Source organism: Megalobrama amblycephala, linkage group LG1 (assembly GCF_018812025.1).
Source record: "Megalobrama amblycephala isolate DHTTF-2021 linkage group LG1, ASM1881202v1, whole genome shotgun sequence".
Lineage (NCBI taxonomy): Eukaryota > Metazoa > Chordata > Actinopteri > Cypriniformes > Xenocyprididae > Megalobrama > Megalobrama amblycephala.
The window spans coordinates 26,457,692-26,483,706 of record NC_063044.1 but is presented as its reverse complement, the minus strand read 5'-3'; the positions used below and the strand labels follow the sequence as shown (position 1 = coordinate 26,483,706).

Here is a 26,015-nt window from a genome sequence, read left to right as displayed (position 1 = left end):
GTTGTCATGTATGTATGAGCGCTGATGAAAAGACACAAGCAGGAATCAAAGGCTCAAAATGGTCTTTAATCCCATATATACACATATTTATAAAAGAAAACAGAAAATCCAGGTGCTGTTACCATTTTTACAGCAAGATACATTCAAGTATATGACCAGATATTCATGTCATTTTCCCTCAACATCCTATAGATTGCATTGAAGCACATACAGCTGAACCGTTCGTGCCATAATAACATACATGTAGCTTCTGCTCCCATGCAAATGAGCTTGTAACATATGTATTGTGAATGTATTAAGAAAAGGTCTTTCTGAACCCTTTCTCAGTACATTAATATTTATTTATGACATGTTGCTTGATATTATACAGATGCAGTTTATAACGATTCTCAAATAGTTTCTTCTCTGTTTTCTATTGATTATATCAGTAATCAGATTCATTGAAATATTTCTTCACTTCACACAAATAAACAAGGACAAACTTAAAAAAAAAAAAAATGCAAATTTCTAGAAAGAGTGCTTCAATCTTTGGCAAAAGTGTTTCCTTAAAAAAGAAAAAGAAAGGCAAAAAGAATTAAAATAAGATTTTAATTTACCTACTGACAGTGCATTGAGTGTTTCATGTTTTGTAGTTGTGAAAGATAAAAATTGAGTCTATAATCATATTTCTCACCTACAGTCTCACAGCGTAGTGTATGTAAATGATGTTTCATTGCTCAGTGATTTATTGCATTTGCACCAAGACTTATGGAAGCTTGTTTCCGCCACTGAATACAAAAACAAAATAGAGTTAACTGCAACTTTTTCTCACAATTGTGACTTTTTTTCTCAGAATTCTGATATAAACACACAATTGTGAGTAATAAAGTCACAATTCTATGGAGCCCTGCAGTAAAAAATGTATATTGTGGCCATGAATTAACAATTCGTTCCCACAACTGACTAATACGTCGGCGTGTTTTACTAATTTGTACCCTCATTTTATCAGCCATGTTGTAATAATTGGTTCCCTTGTATTAGTTCAATTAAATCAAGGGAATTAATTAGCACAATGTAGCCACAATTTACTAAAATGAAAGAATGAATTCTTAATTCGTAACATAATTCTCCATGTCATATGTGGGGCTCCGTACAATATTGACTTCATAACTCACAAGTGTGAGTTGACATCTCTCAATTCTGACCGTATGTCTCAAAATTGTTCCCTTTTTTCAGGTAAATCAAAATGAGAGAATGTGGACAAGATACAAGATTTACTTAATATGAATGAACAAATTCTTAATTCGTGGTATATATATATATATATATATATATATATATATATATATATATATATATATATATATATATATATATATATATATGTCCACGTCATGTGCGGGGCTTCGTACAATTTAGACTTTAAAACTCACATATATTTCTTAATTCTGACACTACGTCTCAGAATTGCGGCTTTATATCTCGCAATTTCGACTTTTTTCTCATAATTGCGAGTTTATTTCTGTCAATTCTAACCGTGTTTCTCAGAATATTTCACAATTTTGACACTTTTTCCTTATAATTGTGAGTTTATATCTCTCAATTCTGACCATATTTGTCAGATTATCTTGCAATTTTGACTTTTTTCTCAGAATTGTGAGATAAAAAGTCACAATTACCTATTTTATTTTATTCCCTGGTGCAAACAAGCCTCCACAGACTTCTCAACAATAACTGAATTTAAGTAGTACAATATCTACTTAAAGGAGTAGTTCACTCAAAATAAAAATTCTGTCTTCATTTACATATCCTCATTTTTGTTTTTCAGGGAAAAGCTAAATTTCAGAAGAATCTTTACACAGCTCTTTTCCAACACAATTCATAGCGACCACATTTGTCCAGCTCCAACATGGACAAAGCACAGTGTTTAAAAGACTTCCAATGACAGACTGAAATTTCGGTCAATTTAGGTTGCAGCTCACAAATCTCATTTTTTCAAACTCGGTTTTCAATTTGGTATGTTGCATTCGCTTACAACACATACGAAAACCAATTGTGTTTGGGCGAACCTCTAAAAAGAAAGAGGCATGTTTGAATCCTGAATTAAATTTTAGAGCTTTGACAGATTAACAGCTTAAATTTCAATCTGTTTTTGAGACAAAGCAATCGCATGGCTTCAGAAAACTTGAAATTTAGTGCATGAGTTGTATGGACCAATTATATGGCACTGTCATGTTTGTAATCTTCACTATGAATCATATTTGTGGTTAAAAATGAGTTGCATAAAGATTCTTCAAACATGTCTCCTTGTGTTTCACAAAACAATTTGGAACAACCTGAGGGTGAGTAAATCATGACAGAAGTTTAACTTTTGGGTAAATTGTGTCTATAGTCATTTACGTCTTGTTCAATTTTCAAGAAAATGTTGGAAAGACGATGAGACCATAGTTGGTAGATGGTCACTGGCATTGCACAGTATAATGCTATTTGAAAACGTAAAAATTTAAACAAACCATTTATTATTGCATTACAGCACTTGATCCCATCTGGGGAGTAAACATATTTTATGTGCAAGTAAAGAAACGAGTCTATACAGCTGATTCGCTTAGAATGGATACATGGTCTAGGTGCTCCAACAGCTGAGAGTTTAGGAGACGTCTTAAGAGTGAAACCAAAGAGGAAAGAGACCATTGGAGATGGTTTGTAGATGTGCTCACTGAGGCTGATGGCTGGAGATGAGACGGTAGTTCTGGCACTTCAGTCCTTCAAACTGTTTCTGTCAGATACTGTCATAGTCGGAGTCCTGTCGTCTGCTGATAGCAGCCCACTCCACCACAAAGAAGGTGACGGTACCCAAGAAGCCCACCAGCACCATGATGAGCAGCTGCCACTGCAGGAGAAGGTAGTTGCTGTAGAAGAAGGCCACCGCTGCTGTGATGGACTGCAGAGACACCAGGAACAAACACAACTTCACATACTAGGCTACCCCATAAACAGATTTGAGGTCAATAAATGTGGGTTTTTGAGGACTGGTTCTTACACTACTCTACTGTATATTTCCAAGCAATAAAGCACATGACTTATTTTTTCATGCCTTTTGCAAGACATTGCACCATTTCATGCTTTTCATGTTCAGAAATATCTTTCTTCCTCTACATATTGCATGAGAACTGTGACTTGCTCAACCTCCTTAAGTAGGGTTTCCATTTACCAATGTAGACCTCTCAAACTATTTAACAAACCTGTCTGAAATTTATACCAGTTACCAATAAAGATGACTTTTTATATCAAATAATTTAATGCTACCAATTAAAACACTTTAATAAAAGGAAGGTTCAAACCTGTACAAATTTAAAGACAGCAAACGCTGGGGCGCTGTCGTCCCGGAACAAGAATCCCACAATGCTGATGAGCTGAGTGTTGAAGCAACTATCACCAAGACCCAGCAAGAAACTGCATATCAGCGCCAAAGCCACACTGACAAAACACATGGACAATAAAATAATCAATGTAAAGAAGCAAGAAGATTGCTAATAAACATGTTTGGCTTCATTCTCGATCCCCATGCTTGATGGACAGTCTAGTACTGTAGCTGTTGTCTCTTACCTGGGTTGGATAAAAGCTTGCATTTGTGTGCCTTCCTCTGGGGCCACAGGAGCATCATTGGCTATGTTGAGGAAGATGAGGAAGAATGCCACGATGTGCGTAATCAGCCCCAAAAACACTACCGGGTTTCTGCCAAAACGGTTACACTTATCCATGATCCCAAATACTCCCCCTCCTGGTTAAACAGAGAAATAGTCTTGTTACATTTGCTTTGCCATGCTCACCGAGAACAGAAGCACAATAGTTGTAACTGACTTACCAAGTATTTCACCAACACCGATCAAAATTCCAGAGAGGCCGATGAGACCCTTGGCACCTTCTCCAAATTGAGTCATGGCCCCTAAACATGTTCCATACACCCCGCTGTAAAAGGTAAGCTCGAGACCTGTACAGATAGGCAGCAACATTGTCTCAACATCACAGTTCAGCTAGTCTACTATAGGCTGGCCCACCAACCGATTTATAACAATGACTGTGCCAATATAATCCATCCTATCTGATATTCATATATTTTACAGAACTTAGATAGCCCTCCAAAGGATAGTCAGTGGGGTGGACAGTATGTCCGAAATCCTACATCACATTATAAATATTACTGTAATGGTAAATATCGCAATATAGTTATTTTAATCCATGCTTATTTTTGGATAATCCAGTGAATTAAATAGTTTACAAAAGAAAAGGGTACTTATTATTTAGTCTTTTATTATTTGGAACTTGATGGACACAACCCAAAAGATCAGTTTATTAAAGAGTTAGTTCACCCAAAAATGAAAATAATGTCATTAATTACTCACCCTCATGTCGTTCCACACCCGTAAGACCTTCGTTCATCTTCACACAAATTAAGATATTTTAGTTGAAATCCGATGGCTCAGTGAGGCCTCCATAGCCAGCAATGACATTTCCTCTCTCAAGATCCAGTCCAATTAAGCTTCAGAGCGTTATGAATCAGCGTCTGATCACGTGTCAAACCGCTAAACTGCTGAAATCACGTGACTTTGGCACTCCGAACCGTTGATTCGACACAAAAGATTCGTAACGCTCCGAAGCTTAATGAAGCAGTGTTTTGAAATCGGCCATCACTATATAAGTCGTTATTTTGTTTTTTTGGTGCACTAAAAATATTCTTGTCGCTTTATAATATTAATATTGAACCACTGTACTCACATGAACTGATTTAAATATGTTTTTAGTACATTAATGGATCTTGAGAGAGGAAATGTCATTGCTGGCTATGGAGGCCCCACTGAGCAATCGGATTTCATCAAAAATATCTTAATTTGTGTTCTGAAGATGAATGAAGGTCTTACGGGTGTGAAACGACATGATGGTGAGTAATAAATGACATTATTTTCATTTTTGGGTGAACTAACCCTTTAATAGTTAATAATAACACTTTTTGTTAACAAAAACAACACTCAAAACTGTAAAATATTGCATATAAATATTATGTTATTATATAGTATATAGTATTATTATATAATATATAGTATAATAATTATAAATTATTTATTAGTATCCAAAAGAACTCCCTGCTACTAAAGGGGGACCCCAGGGCTCTGTTTTGGGCCCTTTTATTTTCATAATCTGCTTGCTTTATCTGTCATCATGGTGTAAACTATCACTGCTACCACATAGATTTTCTTATAGAGGACTGAACTTACCAGAGTATGCAAAGGGTATGCTCAATAAAAGCATCTCTTTGGTCATAGCCAGCTGTATGGATCTCTCTGTTGAAGAGATATGTAGAAAGAGAAGATGTAACTTATGCTTTAAACTCATACATTCTTATATATTTTAGTGCCACTTACTGAATGCCTCCAATGCCTGAGAGCACAGACTCTGGGATGGACTTAAAAAAGTAACAAGAATAGGAAGCAAAGCAAAGGAAAAAAGACAGAATATGATATGATTAAACTGGTCCAGATTAGTGTCTTGATTTGCAGAAGAGGATAAGAATATGTACATACACCACATCAGTACTGTCAGAGATGTCTGTTGGTAGAAGTGACTCAGAGGCATCAGAAGGTGCAGGTTCTGGGTCTGGTCGCTGGATCAGGAAAAAGAGGAAGTTGCCCACCAGACTGATGACCGTGAGTGTGATGAAAACTGTCTGGCGGTCCTTATCTGGCACCAGCAAAAGAAGTTTTTCAGCTTTATTTGACTAGAGACCTAAATTATAATTCTGTGTAACCATTCAGAAATTATTTTGTATGGAGGTTTCATTTTTATCTTTTTGTTATATGAAATAAGTAAATTATTTAACTAAAATTATTGTTACTTCAACTTGTACCAGTGTTGCCAAGTCCGTGGTTTTCCTGTGGAATTGGGCTACTTTTTCACTGTTGCCACGGGCTGTTTTTCATGTCTGCGGGTTGAAGCGACCCCAAAAAACACTATATTTAGCCCCTGGAATGCGAATTTTACCAAGGGAACCCTGCCAAAAATGCGGTAGTACCCCCCAGGAAATGCAATTGGGTTAGTTTTGGACTAGTTTTGAGAAGCAATACACTCTAAAAAAAAAAAAGGTGCTATATATCACTAAAAGTGGTTCTTGGCTCGTAATCATAACCACTTTTGTTGCCATGTAGCGCCATATCTTTAAAAGTGCTCTACAGCACCTTTGTCAAATGGTGCTACGTAGAACCCATAAGAGATGCCATATTGCATTTTATTTCTTCAACAAAAATGGTGCTAAACAGCACCAACAGTGATTCTTTGGCTCGTAAAGAAACTTTAAAGGGGCTTAACAGATTCTTTGTACAGCAGTGGTGCTATATAGCACCTTAACCACCCCAAAGAACCGCTGAAGAACCATACAGTGGCTTAACAGGTTCTGTATACGGCAGTGGTGCTATATAGCACCTTAACCACCCCAAAGAACCACTGAAGCACCAAGGTTTGGTGCTATACAGCACTTAAAGTGGTTCCCCTATGATTACGAGCCAAATAACCACTTTTAGTACTATATAGCACCATTTTTTTACATTTTTTTTTAGAGTGTAGGGTGGGTTTTGTTGTGAAAACCTGGCAACCCTGACTTGTACACACATTACCCCAGTTATGGGGTGATTTCCACCAAAGTGGTCATAGTTGAACAATATGTACTCACCTGTTATGTGACTCTTGCTATGCCAGGCAAGATATATGTAGAGATTACCAAAGAATAAGCTGCAAAAGAGAACAAATAAATAAATCATAGTACCTTATGTACCATTTTTCCTTCTACACATGCTCAATGTCAACAAGTAGGACATACCTAAACTGCATCAATGCCCAAAATATTCCACTGTTTCTCCCAATGGTGGAATCTTTGGAGTTGATGGTGAGCAGATTCCCCTGGGCCGTCCAGAGCACTGCAAGAGACAATGTTTGAGGAAAGTTTTAGAGAATGTGTGCCTACATAGTATGTTTTCATAACTAAACAGATAATGATATCGCACCTGCAGCGGCAATTCCAACTAATACAGATAAAGTGTAGAATGAGGCAGTGTACGGATGGATGAAAACAGCAATATAAGCACTAAAAGAGACCAGAGAGAAAACTATTTCATCATACATTCTGAGAAAATGACTAAATTATGACAGAAAGCCCTTCAGGGACTTACCTGTAAACAATTCCACTAAAAAACAAAGACAGCTGAGGTCCAACAACAGCTATCACTGAGGGCGCTATAAGGTTAGAGGCAGAGAATACCGTGTAGATAATCGCCAAGCTAGAAGAGAAGTATGAAAGGATGTGTTAAGGGTGGTTATGAGGATGGAAATCACCAATACCAATGTAATAATCATTGATTTCATATTTAATTCAAATAACTCTATGTCAAAATTATGATGTATTTGCTTTGATGATCATTATTAGTCATAACTATTTCATTGTGTTTTGAATATTTGAAGCAGCACAACTGTTTTCAACATTGATAATCAGAAATATAACATATCATCATATTAGAATGATTTCTGAAAGATCATGTGACACTGACGACTGGAGTTTGTAGTAATATTTCACGTTATTAGTGGTTTTATTGTATTTTACTGAAAAAAAAACAACAACTTTTGAATAGTAGTGTAAATATATGAATGTAATAAATTTAATGAATATATGCTACATGTTTATATAGTATATAAAAATATGAGTTAAAACATTTTGGAATTAGTTTATCTCTCATTATTTATAGTAAACAATATTTTCACACTACTCTGCTGATGAGTTTTTTGTAATAGAATAATAATGTTCATTAAACAACTGAAATATTAAAAAGTCCATAATCAGTTTTACAACTGTCCCAACATCACAGTACAGTAGTAGATAGGCAGATAAAATTATTTAATTCAGCAGCCAAACTTTATACAGTAGAATAAAAATATTAGACGAACAATATTATTTTGTTGTCCAATATGTTTTTTTTCCACCACAAGAATTGTCGACAGTTTTTTACAAGGTAAAGAGCCTGTGCTGAATAAGTGTCTGTTGGGTCACATGCCTACACTGCATTCATTTCTCTGTTTCAAAGTTCTGTTTTCTTTGAGAACAGACAGTGCTTCTTTGTTATATAATCATGGTCGATGTGATTACTGAAGTCAAGAGAGATTCATTAGTTAACAGCACAACATCAGATGACCCGGTTCATAAATCTCATTCAGAATGGGTACAGAGGCCAAAACATGTCACATGACTTAAGCAGAAATAGAGCACAACTGTGGGATTCTAGAAGATTATATCTTTGTATATGGGTTTTTACAATAAACCAAAATTATATACAATATATTTTTATACTTTTAAGTTTTCTATGTAATTTGCAATTGTTTAATGTGATGAGCAGTTACATGCCTTAAAAAGATATCAAGTACACAGTCATAAACATCTCTTTTTATTCTTGAGATCATAAATTTGCTTCAGATCAACATTTCCCATCTCTTTATTTAAAGGAACACTCCATTTTTTGAAAATAGGCTCATTTTCCAACTCTCCTACAGTTAAACAGTTGAGTTTTACCGTTTTTGAATCCATTCAGCTGATCTCCGGGTCTGGCGGTACCACTTTTAGCATAGCTTAGCATAGTTCATTGAATCTGATTAGACCGTTAGCATCTCGCTCAAAAATGACCAAAGAGTTTTGATATTTTCCTATTTAAAACTTGACACTTCTGTAGTTACGTACATGGGTGCAGCAAGCGCAAATCGCAACTTTTCATTTTCCGTCGGTCTTAGTACACGATGTAACTACAGGAGAGTCAAGTTTTAAATAGGAAAAATATCAAAACTCTTTGGTCATTTTTGAGCGAGATGCTAACGGTCTAATCAGATTCAATGAACTATGCTAAGCTATGCTAAAAGTGGTACCACCAGACCCGGATATCGGCTGAATGGATTCAAAAACGGTAAAACTCAACTGTTTAACTTGAGGGGAGTTGGAAAATGAGCCTATTTTCAAAAAAAAAAAGTGGAGTGTTCCTTTAAAGTCAATTCTTATTTTTTTATGGAATATTGCAGTGATTTATTATAATCTGTGTACATCGTTATTTTAAATCATGTGCCTCATAATCTTTAATCAAAATAACTTCTCCTTCTTGCAGCTCATTTCTTCTCTGATGATGTGTTTACTGGTATGAGGGCGGAGCAACCTGTCACTCACATGAGATCCACCAATAGCAAACCACAACCATCCAATCAATCCCCCATGGACAAAATCAACATTTATTCTTGTTTGAGTAGCAGTTTCACACATATATACGTCACAATAGGGGGAACAAACTATTGCAACTTCCGTTTCATGCCAACTTAAAAGTTTCTTTTAATACCTAATGACATGCAAATGAGAAAAATACTTCAAGGCCACTGAAAGAGTGGGTGTCCTCTATAAAGAATGTCACTCTGACAAACAAGAAAGAAAATGAATACCTTGTGTAGCCACTTCCATGAAACTCTGTACTGTTGAAACTCTTTATTACAGTTTGCTGAAAGAGTGAAAATATAGGTTTGATTGTCATACTGGACATTTGCAGAGCTATAAGCCTACAGCTACATCTTATAGTATAATATTTATCAGAACCTACTTCAATATTCCCGCAGGTGCTAAAGGCAGTGAACATAACCATGAAGCCCAAGCCCAGGACGACGACGTTGAGCAGGGTCTTTCCCTCCGGACTCATGTTGGCTGGAGGTCTTTAGCTCGATGACAACCTGAAACTAGTGAACACGCAACAGCATCAGAGTCAAGTGACACCTGACACAACACTGCTATTCTCCCCATATGCTGAGTATATGATCACTGCTTCCTCATGAGATCAACAGCTATCAAGAGTGCTCGATTAAACCAGAGAAGTCATTGTATGTCTGTAATGCGAATACATCATCAGATTCACTGAATAATGAACTATTAATTTATAATTACAGATAACATTTAAGCTTGTGAATGGAGACCGACTGTGATGTTTATTGTGCGAAGTAAACTTACCGAATATTTGGGTGCGCTGGTGTAAACAGCTAATTCATAATGTGAACGCCTGTTGATCACGACGATTTCGATATGGACAGAAACATTCTGTAAAGCTGGAAAACGTAAATATATGTTAGTTTCCGACTTCTCGATCAGGATCTTCCTGTATGTCTGAAATCGAAAATGTCTGTCATGTGACTTTTCAGCTGACGCTGATGTCACTTTCATCCTCCACGAACGGATTTGTGGGTAGTGTAGTCTTTCCGTAGGTATGTAAATCAGCGAGACTGTTGATCGTTAAATATATATTTATTATCAAATGCATACGTTGTATAAATTATTTCAGTTGGATATAATTTATATTCAGTATTTAACGCAGAATTTGTCTTGTTGCTTGCTGAACATCATACTACATTGATGACTTTTTGGTTCAGGTCTTTTTGGTATATATATATATATATATATATATATATATATATATATATATATATATATATATATATATAGTTGTGCTCAATAGTTTACATACTCCTTGCAGAATCTGCAAAATTATTAATCATTTTAACAAAATAAGAGGGATAATGCAAAATGTGTGTTCTTTTTTATTTAGTACTCTCCTGAGTAAGATATTTAGCATAAAAGATGTTTACATACAGTCAAAAAATAGCTGAATTTATAAAAATGACCCATTCAAAAATTTGCATACCATTGGTTCTTAATACTTTGTGTGGTTACCTGGATGATCTACGACTGTTTGTTTGTTTTGTGATGGTTCTTCACAAATCTCTTGTTTGTCCTGAGCAGTTAAACTGAGCTCTGTTCTTCAGAAAAATCCTCCAGGTCCTGCAGATTCATCAGTTTTCCACCATTTTTTTGCGTATTTGAACCCATTCCAGCTGTGACTGAATGATTTTGAGATCCATATTTTCACACTAAAGACAACTGAGGGACTCAAACTCAACTATTAAAAAAGGTTCAAACATTCACTGATGATCCAGAAGAAAACACGAAGCACTGAGAGTCGGGGGTGAAAACTTTTGAACAGGATGATGTCCAAATTTGTCTTATTTTGTTTAAATGTCTAATTTTTTTCATGTAGTACTGCCCTTCGGAAGCTACAGAAGATACTCACATGTTTCCTGGAAGACAAATTAAGTAAACCCCCCCATTGATTCTTAACACACAGTATTAAGAATCAAGGGTATGTACATTTTTGAACGGGTCATTTTTATAAATTCAGCTATTTTTTTGACTATATGTAAACATCTTTTATGCAAAATAGCTTATTCAGGACAGTGCTAAATAAAAAAATAACACATTTTGCATGATCCCTCTTATTTTGATAAAATAATTAACATTTTGCAAATTCTGCAAGGGGTATGTAAACTTTTGAGCAGGACTGTATGATATAAACAGAGGCTTTATTTTATTTATTTAGTTTGTTGTTTTTTTCTTGTTTTATTTTTGTATTCTGAATGAATGTGCATGTAAAATGTTAATGTTTAATCATCATAATAATAATAAAAACATTGCTGGAAAATGCTAATTCTCTTCCGGTTTTCATGAATCGCCATTTTGGGAGAGCGCGTGCGCGAGCTCATTGTTGTGTTCGCGGAGCTGCGCAGCTGAGAGGAGCGTGACGACGGCAACTAGTGTTTGTTTAATTGCTGGAATACGCGAATCGACTCAGTTTTTACACACTAATCGAAGTGAATTCTGATAGTTTGTCGGGTACGTTCATTAAAATGAGTTACGGCAGGCCTCCGCCCGACGTAGAGGGCATGACATCGTTAAAAGTGGATAATTTAACGTACCGCACGTCGCCGGAGACCCTGAGGCGCGTCTTTGAAAAGTACGGCCGAGTCGGGGACGTTTATATTCCCCGAGATCGATACACGAAAGAGAGCCGGGGGTTCGCCTTCGTGCGCTTTCACGACAAGAGGGATGCCGAAGACGCGATGGACGCGATGGATGGAGCGATTCTGGACGGCCGCGAGCTCCGGGTTCAGATGGCCCGCTATGGCAGGCCGCCCGACTCCTACTACGGCGGGCGTCGCGGCGGAGGAGCCGCCAGGAGACACGGCGGACATGGCCGCCGCAGCCGAAGGTAAACAATACCACATCAGAGTAAATCTGTTGTATTTGTCACGAACCTCTGGGGCTGTTCTGTGTGTTTACATCGAGATATCATCCAGACGCGTCGTATCTGTAGTTTTTGTCTTTTCTTCTTCTTCTTTCTAGTAGTTTAGGAAGGTCTAGGTCTGTTTTCCATGGCGTCATGTGCGCGTAGAGGACGACGCTGCGTTCAGTTTAAATTCATTTTTATTATAAGGACCGACTGATTCGTGCTTTTACTGACTTAACAGCGAATGCTGTACTCGGAATAGCTCTTATTAACTGCTCTTTTGTACACAGAATAATGTAGCAGTGAATAACGAACCTTTTTGCAACGTTTCACAAACTTTTTTTTAAAACATTATCGAGCAGATATCGCAGTATATAGCTAGTGTATTGAACACAATCACTGTTTGTCAAAAACTGTATAGGCTCGACTCGTTCACACCAAGAAAGATCACTACATTATCGTCCATAACGTTGTTTACCATAAACGCGCGCTGCAATTTATGTAGTCTGTCGCTTTAAAGGATTAGTTCACTTTCAAATAAAAATTTCCTGATAATTTATTCACCCCCATGTCATCCAAGATGTTCATGTCTTTCTTTCTTTCTTCAGTTGAAAAGAAATAAAGGTTTTTGATGAAAACATTCCAGGATTTTTCTCCTTATAGTGGACTTCAAAGGTCAAAATTACAGTTTCATTGCAGCTTCAAAGGGCTTTAAACGATACCAGACGAGGAATAAGGGTCTTATCTAGTGAAACGATCGGTCATTTTCTAAAAAAAAAATACAACTGTATGTGCTTTATAAACGCATATTTTCACCTTGCACGTGCTTCCGCTTTCCGTATTCTTCAAAACGCTTATGCTGTATGTCCTACGCCTTCCCTATTCAACGTGTGGAACGAACGCGGCGCCAGTTCTGTTTTTTCCGTAAGTAGAATAGGGAAGGGTAGGACATGGGGGTGAGTAAATTATCAGGAAAATTTTATTTGAAAGTGAATTAATCCTTTAATGTTAGAAGCAACGAGAATACATTTGTGCGCAAAAACATTTAAAATAACGACTTTATTCAACAATTTCTTCTCTTCTGTTTCATTCTCCTATGCTGTTTTACATCCAGTGCTTCCAGGTTCTTACACCTGAACGCCGACTCTATATAAGGCTCTATATACTCTTATATACTCTTATTAAGTAAGTTTAGTTTTTTATTTATTATTAGGGCTGGGTATTGACATAATTTTCACGATTCGATTACTATTCACATGCTTTCGATTCGATATCAGGTACAGTATGTGGCAAATTTTCTAGAGGAAAAAAATCTCTCAACTAATGCTGTAAACTACACATGCAAGTCAGTTGGTACTACTATAATAATATTGAAGGTTAAATTAACTTATTTATATCATTGAGTGTAATTTAATTGTTTCAAACAATTAAATTACACTCAATGATGTTTTTATTATAAATAAAGTTTAAAATTACATAATAATATTTCTACTCCAATTCGTTTTTTGAAATATAAACATTTAAATTGCGGCTGTCATAACTGATTTATTCAAACACGCGAATTAATTAAAAATTATAATGAATATGTAACGGTGCATAGCTATATTTATCAGAATGTTGCTCTCTAGAGTTACTTTTTCTAGCTGACTAATGAGTTTATGGTCACTGAATATGTTTTTCTGAGGTAAATGTGACGTTACGTTACATTGTTTACAAGCTGTTTTATTGACGTCTTTCGGAGGTTGAAACACTGATTGAGTGATTACACAAGATATGATACAGATTTCAGTTGTACTGGATATTTTAGCATACCTTCAGATGTTCATTCATGTTTATTTTGTGCTGTAACGGGTATTAAAGCGGAGGAGAGGATGTTCACATGTGCTTGTGCTGCTGCTTCTCTTTAACTGAGGTGCTAAAGCGATCTTTCACGTCACAGTATTTATTTTTTGAATCTCATAATAAGATGGACGTCATTTGAAATCTGAGAGTTTGCTTCATATCAAAAGTAACAAAGCACAAAGATTATTGCGATTTATTGGATGGGAGGCGCTACATATTCTGCTCATTCATCAACTGAAAACAGACTAGACTGATCGATTCTTGGCATTTAAGAATCGATATCGGTTCATAAAAATGAGAATCGATTAAAATCGAGATCAATATTTTTTTTACCAGCCCTAATTATTATTATTATTATTATATTTTGTAGATATTTTTGATGAAATCTGTGATTTGTTTTAAATTTTTTCTTTATCTCCATCCACAGTCCGAGGCGTCGGAGACGCAGCCGTTCCAGAAGCAGGAGCCGCTCTCGTTCCCGCAGCCGTTCCCGTTACAGCAGGTCCCGGTCACGCTCCTATTCCCGCTCTCGCTCCAAGTCTCACACTCCCCGCAAGAGGAAGTCCAAGTCTCCTTCCAGGTCTAGGTCACGCTCTCGATCCAAATCCAGGTCCCGTTCCAGAAGCCGCACACCTGCATCGAACAGAGGGTCTAAGTCCAGGTCGAGGTCTAAAAGCCAGCCAAAGTCTGCTGGGGATGAAGGACCTGCATCATCCTAAAACTCTTCAGTGGTAAGAAAACGTGACCTCTTTCTGTGCTACAGTTCACTGCAATGATGTACTGGAATGTAGTTCCTTATTCTTTGCAGATGCATCGCATTGGTAAAAATGTGACATGCAGAGCAGGTTTTGGTTCTGCTTTGACAATGCTGTGTTGAACTCAATGTGGAATTGTTTCCTCCAAGCTGCTGAATCCAGTATGGCAATGTAAAAGCAGGGCTGTGTGGTGCAGTTTGAGCTGTTAGAGGTGTACCTGCTCCTGTTGGGGTTGCTTTGAAGCAGATGGGTGTTTTGGTGGTGCTGAGGTACGTCTATGAGACATCGGACAGACAGCGTCCTGCCTTAAAAAAAGTAAAACACAAACTCGCTGCCAGTTGCTTGCTTTAACCTGGAAATGGGAATAAACATAATACTTGAGTTTATAAATAGCAGTGTTAAGGCCCGTTCACACCAAAAACAAAAATTATAAAGATAATGATATATAGTTTTAAAAGTTGTTCTAAATATAAAAGAATAGCAGAGTCCACACCACAGCTATAACGATATGGTAGGGCTGAGATAATATGTGGATAATATCGATTCGTGATACAAAGAATCTGATTCTGATATTTCCGATGTATCACGATTCTCTTTTCTAATTGATTCTGAGCTTAGTTTTTAACAGCAGATGGCACCAAGTCCTTTAGAAACACCTGTACTCTGCCTGCTTCCAGTTCCTTTACACACACCCCTTAAACCTAAAATAATCATTCATACAGTTCGAAATGGTTGAAGGGAATTACAAGGGTGTTCGCAGAGGGCTGTTGACGTTAATCTCGCGTCATAAAAGCGTTCTGAGCCGAGGTGTAAGTATATTTAACCACTTACATGACTTGCATGCGCAAACGCTCTCCAGCACTCTTCTTCGTGAGCATTTGAGTGTGGTTAAGAACTAGACTAGAGCGCCATCTGCTGTTAAAACTAAGCTCAGAATTGATTCGAGAGAGAAAATATCAGGATCTATAGAGAATCTATGTATTGTCCCAGCCCTACAATACAGAGGAACGATATCGTTGGGATCACTTTCGGAATGATTTTATTCCAGCTGTTGAATGATAAAACACTGACAACCAATCAGAATCTGTTCTAATTTAAGGGCTTGCGCATTTAAAATGGCAGATTACTGCGAAGTTAATGGTTTAGGTCTAGAAAAATCCACTACTGTTTGACAAGTCAAACCCCCTTTTCAAGGATACATTAAAGAAAATGGATATATGGAAAACAATCGGTTATAATAAATGGTGCGAATTATTAACAATGAGATCATTATGCAAACACATAAAATTACCTCAGGTATCCAGCGCTAGTTTCGACAACATTGTCTTGCTTCCTTTGAAGTTTGAAGTGAAAAAGACTAGCTGTTGATTTTATTCCACTATCTATATTGACTTCATCAGCTAAATTCACTTAGATTAGATCGATTACACTAACTAGGTTCACTCGAAACATGGCGTGCTGAGGACATCTGCTGGTTAAAGCTGTGTAAATGCAACAACAAACATGTATACACACACTTTGAAACCGCAGCGTGCGAGCTTAGGTTAAACAGACTGTTAGCGTTCGTTGGTGTGGATGCAAATATAGTAGGGGTGTCACGGTTCGGTACGTACCTCAGTTTTGAAGTCACGGTTCGGTACAGCAGGTGGGGAGAAAACTAAACATAAAAATTCTTTTTTTTTTTTAATTATTAAACAGTGGTTTACTGAACAAATTGTGTTTAAATATATTTATTATAAATTAACTAAAAGTTTTGTAAGGATAAAAAAAAAATCTCTGCTAATGCTATGAACTATGTAGGGATCCCCTACTTGAACATTATGCTACTATAAAATTAAAAGTCAACAACTGAGCCCAAACTATTAGCCTAAATTCAATTGCTTTTTATTTTTCGATATAATAATCAACACTCAAACAACAAATTGTATGCAATCATGTAAGCTAAACATAAGGCAGTTTTTGCATTAACTTCTAAATCTAATTATAAATTTAAGTTTTACTCTAATCATTTATATACAGTGGCTGTCATTTTCATGACAGTTTATTTAAACATACGTTCATTATTCTAGCGAACTAACAAGCTGTGGACACTGAATGGCTTTTCTGAGGTAAATGCTACATGACATTGTTTACAAGCTGTTTTATTGACTTTCCGCCGTTGAAACACTAAATAAGTGATAACACGAGATATTATGCATTTCAGTAAGTTGTACTGTATCTTTCAACATACCTTCAGATGTTCATTCATGTTTATTCTGTTACTAGTAGGCTATAAAAGAGGAAGAGATGATCGCGTTCACTCGTGCTCCCGGTTGAACTGAGGCGCCTGTACAGTGATCTGTCATGCCGCATCAAAACGGCATTTTCTGTTTGAATTTCATGATTTTGTGGACAGAATTTGAAGGATGATACTTTGTTTCTTATCAAAAGTAACAAAACGCAGAGCTTATTGCGATTAATAGGAGACCTTAATGTTGCAATGTAATGCTTCGGTACACACGTGCACCGAACTGAAAGCCCAGTTCCGAAACGGTTCGGTACGAATACGTGTACCGTTACACCCTTAAAATATAGTTATCGTTATGGTAACCGTTCTTGGTGTGAACGGGCTTTTAAGGTGCCACTATTAAGGTGGGATGGCATGACCGAGATCTTACAGTACATTTGACTTTGGATGCGAAACAAAATACAATTATTCATAGCAGATGAATCAGTAAAAAACAGTGTAACATTAGTTACAAAGTATCAAACACACCATATTAGAAGACCAACACGGTCATTCTGATTGGATGAGACACATTTGAAGCCATTGTAAAATTACCATTATGAGCACATGCAACAGATGTCATACTGGCCAGGCAATGCTTAAATCTTTTTAATGGGACGTCATTAATACATCACACGTTTTATAATTTTTTCTGTGTATAGATGTGTAAATAGAAGTATTTTTGTATAACATGTGTAATTTTGTTTTTGTGTTATGGTTAACTGTCCATGTCATCTTGATCCCCAGAGACAGTTTTTTCCATTATTTCCCCACCGTACACCTTTCCATGTTTAGGTGCGTTCACGCCATGTTGTGTTTACGAGATTCCGACTTGTAAAAAGTGTTCACGTCCTGGTAGAACTCATAATTACAACTGAATTTTGAGGGATCCGACTTGTACCACATGTTGTTATGATCTCGTAATTATGACATGGTGTGAACGCGGCATTTTCACACGCTTTGTCACATGTCTGACCACTGTTTTGTGTTCTCTCAGGTCCGTCTCATCATGGGCCGATTCTAAATGTGTGACCTCGGTTGGAGCCTGAGGAACCCCAGATTGAAAACCCTGAAATCTACACAAAGGCTACATGGGTCTAAAGGTCATTATGACTGATTGGCATATTCAAACTGTTCAAGAGTTATACAGCCCTTTGTTCTTTGTATACATTGTTCCTGTTTTCAGTGAGGTTGTTTTAAATGTGTATGTCCTTTTTAATTCGTTGAGTAGGACGAGCATCACAATTCTATTGGCCTTTAAGGTAAACCTGTTTCGGTGATGGTTCCGAGCGTGCTAGCCGCACCTCACTTGTCACTTTTGTAAGACGCTGTTTAGAGATTAATTTAGATTTGGCTTCTTTGTTGTTGTTAAAAATTTGCTTTAATCTGCAAATGCATACAATTATTTCTCTGCTTTATTTTGAAATCATTTGGAAAATATGAATAGCTTGTGTTCTGATTGCTGTATATTACTGATATATTCTTGATGTTAAAGCAATTTTTGTATTTCTTTTTCTTTAAATAGTTTACTTGGCTTTTCGTGTGTGATTATTTGGATTCTAACCCAATGTCTTGTGTATTTTTTGTGCACTAGGCGCAGTTGTCTAGCTGTTGAGTTTTGCTGGTTAGCTGTTAAGATCCGGTGTTGCAGTGCTGAGTGCTTGGCTGTTTCCGGTTTTCTCCAGTTTGCTGCTGTTGCAGGTGTGGTCGAGGTCAAGCAGCATCTGCAAAAAAATTCGGTGGCCGAAGCGCTGTCGTCTGTCAAATGTCTTTTACTTTGTTACAGTTTGGAAAGTTGGAGTATCTATACCGATAAACTTTGTTCTGTCCTTTGATTTTTGATTCTTCAATAAATCTATTAATTAATTACTTTTGTCTTGGTGTCATAGCAAAATGTGTTCATGTCTGGGTTACAGACAAAGATTACAGTTAAAAAAATAAAAACTTTGTCACTTCACTTGAAATAAAACAAATTTGAACCTAAATAAATGAAAATGTAAAAAAAAAAAAAAGGTTGTACTACTTAGATGTAGTTTCTGTGACACTAGTGGCACCTAGCGGTATTACAAAAATATGGTAATATTAATATTTTGCACACGCCCATTTTGCATGTCGCACGAGCTCAGACTTCACAAACAGCTCTTACGGATGCTTGTGAAGGCATGTCTCAACAGTTAAATGTAGGCTACTTTCAATAAAAGCTCCAAGCTCCACTTTTAGCTGTGTGTCATGAGTAAGCAATTCGATAGAGACTAACACAAATAAACCCATCCAACACATCTGCAACCAGGTGTTTTTTTTGTTTTTTGTTTTTTAAATGGCACATCAACTATTTGATACATCAAAGTAAACATTATAAACTGCTACAAATGTCTCTGAATGGGTGCATGATGATGTATTGAAGCATTCACTGTAGCGCGTTGCGTCGCAATGCCCCTTTTGATGTGTTTATGACCCGTTTAATCTTTGAAGACTCCCCAAATCTGTGTGCAGTGGGTACAGGAAAGTTACTTTTCCAAAGTAGTGCATTACAATATTAAGTTACTACCTAAAAAGTAACTAATTAGTTACTTTTTATGAAAAGTAATGCGTTACTTTTTTTTTTGATGAATACTGAATCAGTTTTTGTGCAACTGAGATGAGTAAATGCCTGCTCACGTTACTGTAGTCTAGAACTACAATAATCATCATATTGACACGATTTCTTTAAACATCAGGAAATGGGGAAAAAGTAATTCAGATATTTTGTTGTAAATTTAAAAGTAATGCGTAACTTTACTAGTTACTTGAAAAAAGTAATCTGATTACGTAATTTAAGTTACTTGTATTGTGTTACCCCCAACACTGGTCCCACACCAGCTAAACACCCTCTGGCCTGCTACAGTAGCCACTCCCCAGACTCTCGCTATTGGTTTAGCTGGAAAGAGATGGACAGATCTAAATGGACCACTTGCAATGTTTGGATGGTGCGTGGAAGACTCAATGTTTACACTTTGGGGGGAGATAAACCCATGAATTGCTTACTTATAGCAGTCAGTGAACAATAAACTGGGTTAAGAGAATGTATTTTAACATAAAAATCTTACTTTATTTTATACCAAACTTATTTTATTTCAGCTAGTTGCCAAGGCAACATTTATTTTCATTTAAAGTTTTACTAAAAAAATAAAATAAAACTGAAATAATAAACTATATAGACATATTTTAAAAAAGACTATTACAAATGACAAATGCACAACAAAATTACTAAAACAACAAATTAAAATGAAAAAACTATTTTAAACATTGATAAATATAATAGTATCTCAATTATGTTAAAATAACACTGGTTCTTGACCTATATTAGCATAATCTATAATAAACCCATTTTAGTTCTGGAATCTAAAATTTTTCAAGTAAAGGAGAAAAATGTATCAGGACGTTATATTCAAGATGGAGTGGGTTGGAAGGCAAGGTTTAAAAATAAGTTTATCGGACACAAATACGTCAAAATGTCTTTCTTGTTATAATCATCATTTGTACAGTATGATTCCCAGGAAGTGTTGATCCAGCAAGATGGTTTTTGTTTGCATCAAATGTTTCTAGTGGAACATTAATGCATTTCAGATCCCACTTGTGTAACAAAGCATCTATGGACCAGTCCGCACTGCAACAATAGAAATAAAAAGTCTATTAGTTTTAAACTAGGCATCGTGGATGGTGAATAATTATATCTATTAATATATTACATTTATCAGTTTACCGGTTCCTAACTCTAGGGTACTCATTTTACAAGATTGATTTATGCAGGGTTCCCACAATTATGGAAATAAAGGAGATTTTCAAATTGTTATGTTCAAGAATGGAAAAGTAATGGAAATTTTAAGGTTATGGGAATTTCTATAATACATATTTCCTTATGTTCATGTTTGAGCTACGAATTGCTCTTTGTCAGTGTAATCTCTTATCAAACACATTTTTAAAATCAAGAATCACAAACGTATGGAAGCTTGTTTCCACCACGGAATACAAAATTAAAATATTTGGTAATTGGTAGGTAATTGAGACATTTTCCCCCGGTTTCACAGACAAGGCTTAAGCTAGTCTTAGACTAAAATCCATGTTTGAGCCATTTTAAGTGAAAGTAACTTGCACTGTCATATCTTAAAAAATGTAAGTGCCATTGTTTTGTCTCAAGATGCACACCAGTAATGTATTTTTCTAGAGAATATAATTATAATTTATATATATTTATAAAAGATACTTAAATGCCCTAATTGAACTACGCCCTAATCCTGGTTTAGGCTAAGCCCTGTCTGTGAAACCGGCCAGAATCTCGCAATTCCGACTTTATAACATGCAATTCTGAGATTTTATCTAAATTTTGAGAAAAAGTCAGAATTGCAAAATAAAAGGTTGCAATTACCTTTTTTAATTTCAAGTTTATTTCTCGCAATTTTGTTTATAACTCACAATTCTGACTGCGAGAAAAGAGTCAGAATTGTAAGATAAAAAGTCACAATTACTTTTTTTTTTTTTTTACAATACAAGTTTATATATCGCAACTCTCTCTTAATTCTCATTTATTATTCACAATTCTGACTTCATTTTTTGCAACTGCAAGTATATATCTGATAATTCTAAGAAAAAGTCAGAATTGCGAGATAAAAAGTCACATTTACCATTTTTATTTCGTGGCTGAAACAAGCTTCCTTACAAATAGAACATTTTTAGTCATAATCTTGTTAGAAAGTGTCGGAAACCGATTTATGGAATTTAAATATATAGCTGCTTTCTGCGCAAGTAATGCATGTTTGTTAGATCACCTTCTCTCCTGGTATGTAGTCCAGAATTGAGCATGAGGGTTTCTCCTTACAAGAAAGAAGATGGTCACAAGCACATCTTCAAAATCTGTCCAAAGCAATGTTTTGTTTAATGTTTAGAAACCTGTAACATTTAAGCAGAAGATAAACCATGAAAAAAATCCTCACCTTCAGGTTCATAGAATACATCTGATCCCAAGATAATATCTACAGCTGGCAGAGAGAGGAGCTCCGGCGATACCCGTCCCCAGGTGAGTCCGATCACAGGCAGGTCAGGGAGGTTATTGACGTCACAGGAGCGCCTGCAGTTCCTCAGACAGAGGGGGAGTTCAGCACTGTCTGACAAAATCACATGAGCTCCACACTTGGCAGCCACCACACCAGGCAAACTCACCCCGGCACCAAGCTGCAATGCAAATGGACACTGTTTACTTCCTTCCTATTGTGTTGCAGGTCAGTTTGACCCAAATTCGTTTTGCTTAAAACTGGGTAAAATATTTCATCTTGTAATATCTTACTTTTTCTCATTTAGAGTCATAAATGTGCATGGAAAGTTTCGACACATATATTATGTGTATGAGAATAGCTGTACAAATCTTGCTGACTACAACAGTGTTAAGGTACGGTCACATTAGTGAAAAAAAAGGTCTATTGTCAATAGTGATATATATAAAGCACAGTTCAAACAGAAGCCACTTTCAAATCAGCTTTCTATTGGTCAATTAATATTTTGTTCTAACACAAAATTCTAGATTGCATGGATTTCTATTGGATAAAAATTCACTGAACAATGATAAATGTGACCAAAACCAACGGATGTCAGTTTGACCCCAACACCAATGGCATACCCATTTTATTAAAGTCATGACGAAATGGAAGTAGCGATAGATCTTTTCTTCCATTTTGTGATGTACATCTGAGTGAAACGGATTTTTGAAAAAGAAAAAATGTAGGTCATGAACATGGTTCTGTCCTTTGGTGTTGAGATGTGGGCGTCATACTCAAAATGGAGGCAGATGAACATGAGCATTGTAAGGGCAGAGTTTAAGCAGACTAAATGATTGGAGAAGTCTGACATTTTCTCCAGAAGGACCAGGTATGACATTACGAGGTCCAAAAATAAATAAAAAAAGAAACATGCATCGTTCACAACAAGATCTATTAAAGGGTTAGTTCACCCAAAAATGAAAATTATGTTATTAATTACTCACCCTCATGTCGTTCCACACCCATAAGACCTTTTTCAGAAAACAAATTAAAATATTTTTGATGAAATTCGATGGCTCAGTGAGGCCTTCATTGACAGCAAGATCATTAACACTTTCAGATGCCCAGAAAGCTACTAAAGACATATTTAAAACAGTTCATGTGACTACAATGGTTCAACCTTAATGTTATGAAGCTACGAGAATACTTTTTGTGTGCCAAAAAACAAAATAACGACTTTATTTCAACAATATCTAGTGATGGGCGATTTCAAAACACTGCTTCATGAAGCTTCGGAGCTTTACAAATCTTTTGTTTTGAATCAGTGGTTCAGAGCACCAAAGACATGTGATTTCAGTAAACAAGGCTTCGTTACATCATAAGTGTTTTGAAATTTCAATGATTCACCACTGGGGGGCGTGACTTTGGCAGTTTGATATGTGCTCCGAACCACTGATTCAAAACAAAAGATTAGTAAAGCTTCAAAGTGTTTTGAAATCGCCCATCACTATATATTGTTGAATAAAGTCGTTATTTTGTTTTTTTGGTGCACAAAAAGTATTCTCGTCGCTTCATAAGGTCGAAACACTGTAGTCAGATCAAGGGCCAGATTTACTAAACGGGGCAAATTAGCGTGAGAGCGCAATTCCACAAATGCCCCGATGGGAGTGGCAAGTTTTCCACGTGATCTACTGCTGATGCGCAAATTAAAGAACACAGATGCAATCAAATCATTTACATAATGACCGACGCTATCTAATGAGAGCAGCGCAAATTAGCGTTGGGACTCAAATAAGCAGAGCTGATGCTCTCATCAGGTGCAGGATGACACAGTTGCAACTTTTTATATGTAATTTGACAAACGTAGCGTACACATAGGACTAATATCATTTGCCAAGCCATGTTGGCCTATATATATATATATATATATATATATATATATCCTATATATATATATATATATATATATAACACGAGTGGAAAATATTTTCTCCCTTCTTGCACTCTCTTTTCTCTGTGGTGTCTCCTCCTAACAGCAACAACTGCAGCCATGTCACATAATGGGTTAAGACACGCTTTTTTTGGACGTTAAATATTGGCGCAAATACCAGTAAATTGACGAGCGCAAACCTTAGTAAATCACCTTGCATGGTTCATTTAAATACTCTCCTCCCATAAATTTTGCATCTGAAACTCCTACAAATGCATATGCAATAAGGTCAGCTGCAAAATTAACCCTGTCCATGCCTTTTCGGCACTATTTTTTCATTGCATGTCTTTAATAAATCCCGACAGTAGTTTTTAAAGGTCCCGTTTTTCGTGTTTTTTTGAAGCTTTGATTGTGTTTATAGTGTGCAATATAACATGTGTTCATGTTTTGCGTGTAAAAAAACAGTATTTTTCACATAATTTACTTATCTGTATACCGCTGTTTCCACTGTCATAAAAACGGGCTGATGACTTCCTTGTTCTATGAAGTCCCTCCTTCAGAAATACGTAACGAGTTCTGATTGTGCCAGCGGTTCCTGTGTTGTGATTCGACAGCTCTGAGCGCACCGTGCCCGGAAAAGTCACGCCTCTTACCATAACGTGGAGATGCACGCGCTCAGTGTTATTGTAAACATGTCTTTAACTTTACCCTATCAATTTGAGCTGGAATCAGACCCGGTGATTGGACTGCGGGATGAAAATAACAGCGTTTCGACGACATGGCGACAAACACACTCTACAAACGCAACTCTTGTGTATTCCTGTGGGCGGAGGTTAGTCAAAAAACTGTTTTAGTGACGTCATTAAAGAAGGAAGTAGAGGGATGTAGTCCAAACTGGCCGTTCGATGTAGGCGACTTCTGTTAAATAAAATATCTCGCTTGGCATTGAACTTTGAGCTTTAAAATTTTACAGATTTTATTTACACTCTAACAACAACATTACACACTAACTAAAGTTTGAAACATGGGATCACGAAGAACGGGACCTTTAACACCAAAAGAGGGTTTGCGCTGGCGCAAGCTGTTAGTAAATCTGGCCCTAACTGTTTTAAATATGTCTTTAGTAGCTTTCTGGGCATCCTGAAAGTGTTAATTGTCTTGCTGTCAATGGAGGCCTCACTGAGCCATCAGATTTCATCAAAAATATCTTAATTTGTGTTTTGAAGATGAACAAAGGTCTTACGGCTGTGGAACAGCATGAGGGTGAGTAATAAATGACAGAACTTTCATTTTTGGGTGAACTAACCCTTTATTTCATGAATGTGAACATGAATTGGCCACGCAGTAAGAGATGTGTCTAATGTACCTCAAGAACAGTCTTGTTTTGTAGTTCCTCTCTTGCCATCCACACATACTGTGACAGGACCACCGCACAAGGCCACACATACATGCCATATTGTGGATCAAGAACCTGAAATAAGTTAAATGTTTATTATCAAATTGTTGAGAAAATAATTAATATAAAGTATTGCAAACTTTGCTGCAGCCTACCTCAGGGATAGACACAGTTAAAGAGTCTTCACAGTCCTGAAATGTAAATGATTTCTCTTTTAACGTGTGAGAAGATTCGTTCATGGCCTTGCTGATGTTTTACCTTCCCAGTATTTGTAGTTGTACCACATTTTCAGCTTTCCAAAACAATTCCTGGCAAACCAATCACACTAGTGCGTTTAGGCGGTCTCTTTCTCTGATGTTCTACTGGATCTTAGTTTACATGACAGTGACTCGCACACGCGACAGCCAATCGGCTTTCAAATCGGCAGTACAATGTGAAACAACCAGCCAATCAGATTCTTAGAAACCCTCAAGGGGCGGGAAATAAGCTACAGGGTTAGATTGCGCCATACGGCGTGAAAGAAGCTTGCTGTCGTCAGGTTATCTAACTTTAGTTTATTGCCGAACCCTTTAGTATATCAACCTCCCGCCTCTCTGAAATAAACATAAGTTGATTCCTGTATCGCGCACAGTACTGTCGGCACCAAACGAGCTGCGCACACATCT

General features: G+C 36.6%; 3 protein-coding genes across 7 annotated transcripts; 1 reads left to right on the top strand and 2 right to left on the bottom strand.

Moving 5' to 3' along the window:
* Positions 1–45: 45 nt before the first annotated feature.
* mfsd11 (major facilitator superfamily domain containing 11) lies at positions 46–10,238 on the bottom strand. The gene is made up of 14 exons (XM_048186677.1): positions 10,046–10,238; positions 9,645–9,777; positions 9,490–9,545; positions 7,197–7,304; positions 7,032–7,111; positions 6,848–6,944; positions 6,701–6,759; positions 5,559–5,715; positions 5,400–5,440; positions 5,253–5,318; positions 3,845–3,970; positions 3,586–3,760; positions 3,321–3,456; positions 46–2,920 (listed from the first exon to the last, which is right to left on the bottom strand). Exons 2-14 carry the CDS (start codon positions 9,738–9,740, stop codon positions 2,759–2,761), a joined length of 1,359 nt encoding a protein of 452 aa, XP_048042634.1. The 5' UTR covers positions 9,741–9,777; positions 10,046–10,238; the 3' UTR covers positions 46–2,758.
* Positions 10,239–11,590: 1,352 nt separating this feature from the next.
* On the top strand, positions 11,591–18,884 carry srsf2b (serine and arginine rich splicing factor 2b). Of its 4 annotated transcripts, XR_007184471.1 has the most exons (5): positions 11,591–12,134; positions 14,422–14,725; positions 14,899–15,018; positions 18,013–18,118; positions 18,610–18,884. XR_007184471.1 is itself a non-coding variant. In XM_048186824.1 (3 exons), exons 1-2 carry the CDS (start codon positions 11,773–11,775, stop codon positions 14,711–14,713), a joined length of 654 nt encoding a protein of 217 aa, XP_048042781.1. In that variant the 5' UTR covers positions 11,592–11,772; the 3' UTR covers positions 14,714–14,725; positions 18,013–18,884. The 4 variants fall into 4 exon arrangements, 1 of the variants encoding a protein (XP_048042781.1); XR_007184469.1 differs by having other exon boundaries at positions 18,013–18,884; XR_007184470.1 differs by lacking the exon at positions 14,899–15,018 and having other exon boundaries at positions 11,592–12,134.
* A 1,581-nt stretch (positions 18,885–20,465) lies between these two features.
* On the bottom strand, positions 20,466–25,803 carry mettl23 (methyltransferase like 23). Of its 2 annotated transcripts, none has more exons than XM_048186802.1 (5): positions 25,506–25,803; positions 25,321–25,425; positions 21,986–22,223; positions 21,821–21,905; positions 20,466–20,661 (listed from the first exon to the last, which is right to left on the bottom strand). In XM_048186802.1, exons 1-5 carry the CDS (start codon positions 25,587–25,589, stop codon positions 20,502–20,504), a joined length of 672 nt encoding a protein of 223 aa, XP_048042759.1. In that variant the 5' UTR covers positions 25,590–25,803; the 3' UTR covers positions 20,466–20,501. The 2 variants fall into 2 exon arrangements, with proteins under 2 accessions (XP_048042759.1, XP_048042767.1); XM_048186810.1 differs by having other exon boundaries at positions 21,821–21,865; positions 25,506–25,727.
* Between the last annotated feature and the right edge of the window lie 212 nt (positions 25,804–26,015).

Bases quoted from the DNA above. Each gene is read 5' to 3' on its own strand.
- mettl23 (XM_048186802.1), bottom strand. From the start codon at position 25,589: ATGAACGAATCTTCTCACACGTTAAAAGAGAAATCATTTACATTTCAG. The intron at 25,426-25,505 runs GTAGGCTGCAGC...AACTTATTTCAG, and splicing joins TAACTGTGTCTATCCCTGAG to GTTCTTGATCCACAATATGG. The intron at 22,224-25,320 runs GTACATTAGACA...TTTGCATTGCAG, and splicing joins AAAACAAGACTGTTCTTGAG to CTTGGTGCCGGGGTGAGTTT.
- mfsd11 (XM_048186677.1), bottom strand. From the start codon at position 9,740: ATGAGTCCGGAGGGAAAGACCCTGCTCAACGTCGTCGTCCTGGGCTTG. The intron at 9,546-9,644 runs GTAGGTTCTGAT...TCACTCTTTCAG, and splicing joins GCACCTGCGGGAATATTGAA to CAAACTGTAATAAAGAGTTT. The intron at 3,761-3,844 runs GTAAGTCAGTTA...CTGTTTAACCAG, and splicing joins CGGTGTTGGTGAAATACTTG to GAGGGGGAGTATTTGGGATC.
- srsf2b (XM_048186824.1), top strand. From the start codon at position 11,773: ATGAGTTACGGCAGGCCTCCGCCCGACGTAGAGGGCATGACATCGTTA. The intron at 12,135-14,421 runs GTAAACAATACC...CTCCATCCACAG, and splicing joins CATGGCCGCCGCAGCCGAAG to TCCGAGGCGTCGGAGACGCA.